Source organism: Cololabis saira, chromosome 21 (genome assembly GCF_033807715.1).
Source record: "Cololabis saira isolate AMF1-May2022 chromosome 21, fColSai1.1, whole genome shotgun sequence".
Classification (NCBI taxonomy): domain Eukaryota; kingdom Metazoa; phylum Chordata; class Actinopteri; order Beloniformes; family Belonidae; genus Cololabis; species Cololabis saira.
This window is the reverse complement of record NC_084607.1, coordinates 22,123,774-22,133,758: the sequence shown is the minus strand read 5'-3', so window position 1 is coordinate 22,133,758 and position 9,985 is coordinate 22,123,774. Positions and strand designations below refer to the sequence as shown.

General features: G+C 38.0%; 1 protein-coding gene across 1 annotated transcript; it reads right to left on the bottom strand.

Moving 5' to 3' along the window:
• Positions 1-1,320: 1,320 nt before the first annotated feature.
• dhps (deoxyhypusine synthase) lies at positions 1,321-9,857 on the bottom strand. The gene is made up of 10 exons (XM_061711119.1): positions 9,711-9,857; positions 8,283-8,490; positions 7,136-7,291; positions 6,910-7,031; positions 4,635-4,731; positions 4,373-4,459; positions 4,146-4,251; positions 3,961-4,064; positions 2,475-2,600; positions 1,321-1,863 (listed from the first exon to the last, which is right to left on the bottom strand). Exons 2-10 carry the CDS (start codon positions 8,475-8,477, stop codon positions 1,768-1,770), a joined length of 1,089 nt encoding a protein of 362 aa, XP_061567103.1. The 5' UTR covers positions 8,478-8,490; positions 9,711-9,857; the 3' UTR covers positions 1,321-1,767.
• Positions 9,858-9,985: the final 128 nt, after the last annotated feature.

Here is a 9,985-nt window from a genome sequence, read left to right as displayed (position 1 = left end):
CTGAGTCACACCTACACAGCATGTCCTGTCCGTGCTCTTGTCCTCCTGCTGGTAAGTGATGGGAGGATCCCCCAAAAGGCATCAAGGTGATCAGAGGAGTTTATCAGAACTTCATCTGGTTCTGAAAACACATTTGTCACTTCAGCTGCGGAGATTTGGCACCACTTGCGACAACAAGACTTTTCTTTTCCTCTTCAAAAACAAACTGACTGAAACAAAAGAGAACAGTGCTTTGAGTTTCTTCTTGATCAAAAATGTAAATGCAAGTATACCAGCAATCAGACAACTTGGAACAAGGGTTTTTGCCATAAAATATGCAGTTCCTTTTTCAATAAAATAAATAGGAGCATAGACTTTAGCATAACATCTCTCAGGTTAGTTTTGTGTAACATTCCCTTTATGTATCAGGTCAGTGATTTGAATGTTGTTCAACTTACACACTTACACACTTATGCTACCATAAAAATGTAGTTATAAACTTTGTTAAAGTATAATTATTATCATTTGAAGCAGAGTTGTTATATTTACCAGTGCAGTTACATAAAAACTTGAATTGAAAAAATGTATTCACATCTAGAAATTAAGATCAGAGGTAAGTTTGTTGAGCAACGCTAATGCTGGAAGGAAAATAAAGCTCATCTCAGTGAATAAGGCTAAATGGCAATAAGTCATTAAGTTGATTTTGTGAACTGGAAAGAAGCATGAATATTAAAGCTGAATTTCAGACATCAAAATCCAACACTGCATGGCTGCAGAAGGGCTCTTCAGCCCCTCAGTCAGCTCCGTAATGAAAAAAAAAAAATCTGTGGATTTGAATTCTGTGGATCACTGAATGGGTTCAGGAACGCCTCTGATAACCGCATGTACAAATATACAAATGAAAGTTTAAAAACTGCACCGCAAAAAAAAAAACAGACCAAGACAGATGATACTGCCACATTTTCTTGGCCCGAACTTTCAAGATGAAGCGTGCTGAAGAGGAAAACTGCGCTGTGGTCTGATAAATATTATAATCTAAACATATTCTTCGTATTACAAGTGTGGCTTCATTGTGGAAAAGTTCAGGTAAAAAACTAGACAGCTTACACTCCGATCCTGCCATCCATTATGAAAATACTTTTTTTTTAAAGGACAAATAAGGCCTTTGTCGGTAAGCTGATAACCTATATCAAAGGGAAAAGAAAATGTTTTATTTTCAAAATAGCAAGTGATCACCATCATGGTCATGTGAGATTTAGGAAAACCTCCAAGGCTTTCTCACCCAAAACTATAACAGAGTACTGTGTTAATAATAGTCACGACAGACAGATTTTTTTTCATGATTTATTAAATTAAAGAGAAAGATTCTCCATTCACAAAGCAACAACAAGCTAACTTATACAGATATATAAAAGCGGAGACCCATTAAGATCATATTAATGAAAACAGCCATTCATTGAGTATAATACCACAGCTACACTGAAATAAGTTAAAACTCTTCCCTACTGAACACTCGTGAGTGTACTTAATCCTTTCCTGTCACACACACACATTATACAGCTAACATTTGATTCATCTGAAACAGTGTCTTTGGTACATGCATAATATTATACGGATGCTATTTCAGCTGTCTCAACAGGGAAGAAGAAAAAAATACCTATCAGGTTCATATCCTGGAAAGAAGAAAAAAGGGACATCCACACCATTCTTTCTCAGTATCACAAACAAATACCCGGCGGAACTAAAGGTGCTTGTCATTTCCAAAAGGAAATAAAAGGCAACAACAATTTAATCAGCTTTCTTTAAGGCAGTCAGCTTGCTGGCGTTAAGAGCAAACGTCTCGGCGACGATCAGAGGGAAAACCAAAGAGGCATCTGCATACACCTGGAAACCGAGAACACAGCAGCGTAAGCATGAGATATCACATTACTGTTATGTTTAATATACAAGACACCAAAAACCAACACCCAGGTTTTATATTTAGCTAAAGTTTGGATGCTTTGATGGCATATTGCGCTCAGCACAAACCCTGAGCAGACATCGCCTCCTTGAGGTCAAACCAGGAGCCACATCCCCAACTCAAGATGTGTTTTTCTTTTTTGTTTTGTTTTTTGTTGGGTTTTTTTTTTTATTGAGGGGGGGGTCTTAAACTAGTTTAATGGATCTGAAGGGTGTCAAATGCTGATGGCTTCCAGTAGATCAGACTGAGGATTGCTTCGCACGACTTGTGAAATAAGGCATGTTTTACATTACAGTCATAAACCATGTTGGGTTCTGCCCGTTTTTTTGTGACCCTGTTTGCAACTAAACCAATGAATAATCATGCCCCAAATCAGCATCTGAAGACACTTAGAAGTAACATCATCTGAGAAATATGTGAAAAGTGAAGCAGATACAAGGACAGTTTTCTGAGAATCTAACCAGAACAAATGCAACATCATGTTGACATTAGTCTCAGTGGTCATGGTCGGAAGACATGAGATAAACATCGGTACCTTTACGGGTGTTGCGTCTGTTCTGATTTTGCCCCACGATACGGCCTCATCGGGTCGGGCCCCAGAATCAGAGCCATCAAACTCCTGACCAGTGTTCACGTACACTACGTAGTCAGCTCCATTCCTCTGGAAGGAATCCAAGGACAGACAGCATGTCAAGACAGGAAACTGACTTTACGTGTTATATTAAGGCGGGGAGGAGGCTCACCCTGCTGGCACCATTTCACAAAAAAAAAAAAGAAGAAAAAAAAAAAGAAAAAGGTCATGACTTGTGTTGTAGGAGAAACAATTGTGATGGTTTAATAAAAAAAAAAAAACAAGACTAAAAGTAATAATTCACTTGAACGTTGCATTCACTTGTCTCCTTGTTGTTCACTGAGATGCAAATAGTTTTACTCCTTTTTAAGTCTCATGCACTTGAGTGCAGAGCACTTCAGTCTACGTCATTGTAAAGTGTATTGTTCTTTTAATTATCCCAGCCTGACTTGTAAAGGCTAATAACAGACATTAAGTGTCTTTTAGACACTTTACTCAGGAAATTTTCAAAGTAAGTTTCAGCCCTTTATTCAACAATTACAACATCCTTCAGCTCCTTTTTCCTTAGCTACTATTCTTCCTACTCTTTCATCTTTTTAGTTTTTACATCCCATGTCTTAAGTCTTTTTCACAAACAGATACTCTCAGATTGTGAAAAGATTCTGGCTTCAAAAGTCATCAAAAACAGTAACGATACTACGGATTATAAAGTGGTTTGGGATGATGTCTGGCGCTGTGCTGCTGTGGAGTTACTGGATCTCTGCAGTTTCTGATCAATTAATCATCACAATCTAATGGAGGGACTAAAACCTCCCCTAAAATATTTCAAGTGCTGCAAGGCTTTGTCCCAGAGTGATTTATAGGAGCTTGGTACACTTGATCACTGTAACACTGTAACAACTAATTGATCAGACAGCTGCAGTTGCTCCACCTCTGAGTTCTCTACATCTGCCTTGTGTCCATCAAAGATGATTTTAAAATTCTGCTGTTGCCTCAAAACAGCTAAATCACATTTTACATCTTCTGGTATGTTTGAACCTTGCAGGCATCTTAAGCTAGAAGCTGTTTCCCATTTACACTTAGATGTCTATGTGAAACAATCTACCAGAGAACCGCAGGTCTGCAGCAACTCTTGTTCTTTCAAATCAATCTTAAAGATTTTCCTGTTTTCCACTGGATTTGATCAAATAATAAACAACAATCAATGCAGTGTACATCTTACTCTTTGCATTTCTTTTCTCTTTTTCTCATGGGTGATTCCAGCTCTGGTTTGGGGAACAAAATACCAATGGCAACTGAGTCTGAAGGGTTAATTCTAGGCATGTTACTACTTCTCTATTACCATATAACTTGGTCCATTCATGAGCAAAACATATTAATCATGAAACTCTGCATGAAGTCATTATGAGTGTAGAAACATTTGAGTGAAAAGATCACAGAAGATACTTACCATAAGATTAGCATTGGCTATGTGATGTTTAACCAGCCCTCCTCCCAGGATGATCATTCCTGTCTTCTTGGCAAAAACTGCCTGACCGTTCAACTTGCGTATGTCTGAAATAAAGATAATACTCGTGATTAAAACAAATTAAGATCCCTATGATGATCTTAAGTGTGTAACAATGATGTTCTCACCTTCTACAATGTCTAAAACCAAGCCGGGGTTTTTAAATGAGTGGAAGTAGATCATGTCACCCAGAGAGCCATCTGTAAGAGCAGGACTGAAGACTGGAATGTTATTCTAAAAAGGAGCATAAATCCACGTTTAACAATTTATTCATTTGTTGCCCTCATGGGTTTTTGTTCCAAACAACTTATGGTATAAATTATCGTATACACTACTGATATAAACCAGGATTAACCTTGTAGGCCCAGTAGTAAACAGATTCAGTGTTATTTATCTCCTTGCCAAGCCGGTGGATCATTTTGGAGGGAGTCCAACGGATTCCCTGAAATAAGACAGATCAGAGTGGAGTGGGGGTTGGGGGGTGACACAGAGGGAAAATAAGAATTATTGTAGCGTATTCAGCAACATGAAAGACAAATCTGGAATTTCCCAACTGCATTTTTAGGGAAACATGTCAACACATATGAGTTTTGCTTACATGGCTGGAAACCCCCTACCTCTGTGTTCTGCTCCAGCAACATCTGGTCAAGAATGGGCATCAGCCAGTCCTCAAATTTACAGTAGTTATCGTTGGGCACCAGCAGGTTCCCGATTCTGCAGTCAGCCAGAACAAAAGAGGAGGGTTGAGAGATAAACAGGGATAACATGGTGGATTTAAAGATAAGAGACTTAAGATAGGACTTCTGATAATGAAGACCTGCCCTGTTGGGACAAAGAGTACAATATACTTACGAGGTTCAGTCTCTGCCAAGACTGGCCACTGAATGTAAACAATGTGTTACACCACTGTCTCCAGCTTGACAAGAGAGTGAAAAAGTACACCCCCCCCACCCAAAAAAAAGACAAAATATTCTACTAGTCTAACGGAAATTATGTTAACCCTGGGAAGCAGGTAAACTTTAAAAAAATTATATCTATTCTACAGTGTGGTCTGTTCGCCCAGCGGTTCTTGTTTCCTCCAAATCAGAATTAGTGCAAATGAAACAAAACAATCTCCTCCACAGCCACCATGTATGTTAATATCAGTAGTGGATTCATCACTGCCCCCCTGGTGCAAACGAAACACAGTTATGAGGGCTCGTTGGATTCCTGCAAGTTGCCCAACCCTGTTCCTCGAGACACACTGGCCTACATGTTTTAGATGCTGCTCTAATTTGCGCAAGTTAGTGAACCATTGACAGATTTGTGAAGACCTTGATGACAAGCTGACAGTGATCCAATCAGGTGTGTCTGAGCAGAAAAACATTTAAAACAAGCAGGGCAGTGTGTCCCAAGGAACAGGGTTGGGAAACAAAGGAACTTGACGTACTGATACAGGCACTGCCTGCCAGAAGCTCTGCAAATGCAAATTACTTCCAGCATCTGGCACTTGAACTATTTCTCCTGAAACATGAATGTTTTCATCTCTTACCTACCCATACCTGCTCATACTTGTCTAACTGCATGGCTGTTAACAAAAAAACCTGCTGACACAAACTAATCACCCACTGTTCAGACAACGCTCTGCTGGCATCAGATATCACAGCAGAAGCATCGCTTTTCTCATACATGTGTATATCTTGTCACTATCTCAGCACATTTACCAGCATTGACATAACTGCACTATTCATGCAATCAATAACATCATAGGGAAGATTAAAGGTAATAAGAAGGTCAGTGTAATTATAACTATATTCATATCTTAAACTAAGGCTGGGCGATATGGACCAAAAGTCATATCTCGATATTTTCTAGCTGAATGGCGATACTCGATATATATCGATATTTTTTCTGTGACATAATTGGGGTTTCCCCCAAAGCATTATAGCATAGCATCTCTGTTAGCTTCATCTTTTTCTGAGGCAAACCCTTAAAAAAACAGTCCGTTTTAATACAATACCTCGTGCCAAATGTCACACAGGTTCCTTTATTAACAGAGGTCTGCACAATATCAAAATGTATAAAACAAATGAAATAAAAATAAACTGCCTGCATATATAGAATAAAAATGCTTCTTGAATAAAATAAAACAAATATCCCTTTCCTGCATAAAAATTAAATTAAAATACACTGTGCAATTAATACAATGTAGACAGTAACAGGCAGACTTTTCCACTGAGGTTGACAGTTGTGCAAATAACAAAACATTTGTGCAAATCTCAAATAAAACATTCAAGTCAATTTGTCACAAAATAAGCTATATCAAAATCAAAACAAATAATAAAAAACATTTTTAAATCGATATAAACGATATTGTCTCGTACCATATTGCGTTTGAAAATATATCGATATATATAAAAATCTCGATATATTGCCCAGCCCTATCTTAAACTACTTTATCCTATTCCGTTTGCTGGAACTTGTCCCAGATGTTTTGGGGGGATAGGCAGGAGTACAAGGGGCCAGTCCATCACAGAGGCACAAGCAGAAAACCAACCACACGTTGAAGCAACAGTAAATCACCAGTTAGCCCATCATGCATATATCTGGACTGTGAGAAGAAACTTAAAGAATACCCAGGAATCATAAACAATCTAGCTGTGATACAACAGTGCTAACCACCAACCCACCATGCTGCCTCAGTTAGGGTTAAATAACTTGTTGCCAGCTGAAAAATATGAACCACAGCTGTACTTTTCCAAAGGGGGCTCTTTTCTACTTGCTTAATTAAATCCAGGTCTGTATGAAAAAAATATTTTAATGGGGTTACCAAGTTGTGCTCTCAAGCTCAGTGTAATCACCCTGATCGGAAACACTGAATTTAAGGGCTAAGATTTAACATCAATAACCAACCTGTTGATGCCTCTCAAACGGAGCTCCTTCCCAGACAAACTGAAGTCTCCCAAATAAGTGTGAGCCAGACACTTGATCAAATCCTCCTCAATGCCTCCAGCTGTGGTAACAATCACATCCACCTAAGACAAAGATACAAACTCTTAGGAACTACTGCAACCCTGCCCAACTGGTTGATTGTTTTCAAGACTATCTAAACAGCTATGACAAGTGAATACTTTTGTACCATTTTGTGCTCTGCCAGGTAACGGATGCTCTCTCTCACTCCAGAGCTGATGAGGTTGGAAGTGTATCCCAGGAAGATGGTGCAACCTGAGTGCTGAGAGGATTCACCAGACTCATTTCCCTCGCCTTCCTTCTCTGGCTCAAGACGTTTCTCAATCTGTGGGTGTTAAGTTGTTGGTCAACAACAGCTCACAAATATGATCAAAGGACACAGAGAAGTAACGACTGTAACTTTAAATTAAAGCCAGTACAGGAGTACCTTCATGTGCAATACATCAAAAAAGTCACTAGGTGGCCCTAAAGTCCCACACTAAAAAAAAAACATTTTGTTTGTGATCAACTATAGGTTTGGAACATAAATAATGCTTCCTAGTCTCAATCAGATGCCTGTCAAGTCAGAATACAAATCATAATATCATCCCCTTGGATTAAACCTGTGAAAATAAACAATCTGCCCAGTGTGGAGTAGAGGGCACTGCTACAATCAATGCACGCCATTTTACCACTGGGCAGATGATTCTGTGATTCCAAAACAAAACTTTGTGCGAATTAGAACTAAACCAGTTCTCAGCAAGTCAAAGGAAAGAAAAGAGAGGTATGTTTGAAGGCGTGACTAGCTTGATGTCTAAAAGTAAACTGCAAACCTTCTGAATAAAGCAAATCAGTCTTTCACAGAGCTCAGGTCACATGTACTCTTTGTTTGAGTCATAATTCTTCTGTCCTCATTTGAGAACATTAAAGAAAATACATTTTTCAGAAACAGTTTTGCTGTTTGAATCAGATTTCAATCCTTAAGAACAGACTTTAAAGGGATTGCTATTTTCAGGAAAACGGGTATGTTTATTTTTGTTTTACAACTTCAGCATTAAATATAACAGAGCTTAAGCAATTCACATTGATGATGGATAAAACGGATACAGTCACTAAAACGGTTAGTTGGTAAGCAAGTGGTTGATACCGTTTGGTGTTAATGTGCTGTTCTTTTTAAAACACCTGTTTTTATTACTGTGAATTTCACTGCCGAAATCCCATTCTCATTCAAAACATGGGCAAAAAAATGCAAATATTTCTAAAGTAAAGACAGAGTTTTACAGAGTTTGCAGTTTACATGTACGAGCCTCAGCCCACACTCAGCTGCTTCTTCTCACCATGTGGTTGATCTCTTGGATGGCCATGGCTAAGCTGCTGGCCTGGAAGCCTGTGGTGAGGTAGGACTTGAGCAATGCCTGATGATCGACCCCCTGGTTGAAGTCATAGCCTCTGATTTTTGGCATGTCCTGAGGGACTTCGCAGCTGGGCTTCAGGACAGCCTCCATGGCAACAGAAGGGGCTTGGTCTGCCATTTTTCTGCAAAACCTTAAGGAAAAATACTTGGTAAAGCAATTTATGTCACTCCTAAATTGCACAACTGGAATATCATAAAATAACAGATTATCATTAAGCTTAAAGTGAATAACATTATTTATGTCATATCATATGACACATTACTAAAACTTCACTAAGGAACGAAGGTGTTTTTACACTGGAAGCTAAGTATTTGTAATCAGTCTTATTTCATGATACTTTCTACTTCTGCACACTTACAACTCAGGAGACACCACTGTACATCAGACTTCACAACATTTGATTGACACTTCAACTCATACTGTATACACCTTTGTTCTAAAACACACCATTTTTTTTTTTTACATATACACATTAGACAAATTTAGTTAATTTAGCAGTCTCTGAGTTAACAAAATATAATTTTTTTTTTTATGCACTACTTCACAATTCAGACAATTCGCATCAATCAATGTCATATCTGAAGGTATACTTACAAGTTTATCCAATTGAAAATGTTGTTTATATTATTTTTCTATTATGTACACATTTATATATGAATATATATTGCGATGATGAGTAATACTGGTGAATATGTGTTATTTGGGGTTGTTCTTTTGTAGATACTGTTTACCAATCACGTTTGTGCTAATTGTCTGAAATAAATAAATTCATTCAGATAATCTGCACATTTTTCAAATATAAAAGCGATCATTAGGTATTTCAGTTTTATCTGACATTTAAAAGAAACCATCACATCAATCACCTCTTCCACATATCCGAGTGTCCTTGGACAAAAACAAACCTCACATTGCCGATGATCTGCCTTTTGAATTCATTTGAGTGAGTATTGGATGGATGCAAGTGGCTTGTAGTCTAAAATGACACTGGGTGTCTAGGTACTATTCATGAAGGCCTGGCAACCACCGAGGGGCATTTTCACGAGTCTACTTTCTTTCTTTAACTTTGATATATGTATATTTATCTTTAAAATATTAAGATTTTCAATGCATGAATTTTACTTCCAACCGAGACACTACTCTGAACTCATCTTACCCTCTCTGATTCGTTTAACCAAATTAACTTTAAATCTAAGATATAAATATAAATCAAAATAGCTACACATTAGATGTATTTGTGAAATCCATGTGGTCTGACAATTAGCTCCATGGTGGCTAAGGCTAGCTACATAACAGCAATTATTTGGGGACGCAAATGCGAGGAAACGTTTTGAAATAAACATTACAACTTACCTATTCTTAAGGAGACGTTACGTGACCAAGAGAGTTAAAAATGTTACGTTTGTCACAACGTACAACAGCACAAATATTGAAGATGTGCGTTTGAGGATGCATGACATGGGTCGTCCGGCGTGCAAGTCTGTCTACGGAAACGCAGAAGGGACAAAATCACCAAAGTATTTTTCACTGCGTCAAAGATTGAAATTTAAAAACAAATCATCCAGTTTCATAACTTTTGTATGACAGTTACATGAGTTTATGTTGTTTAGTCCTGTCCATTTATATAT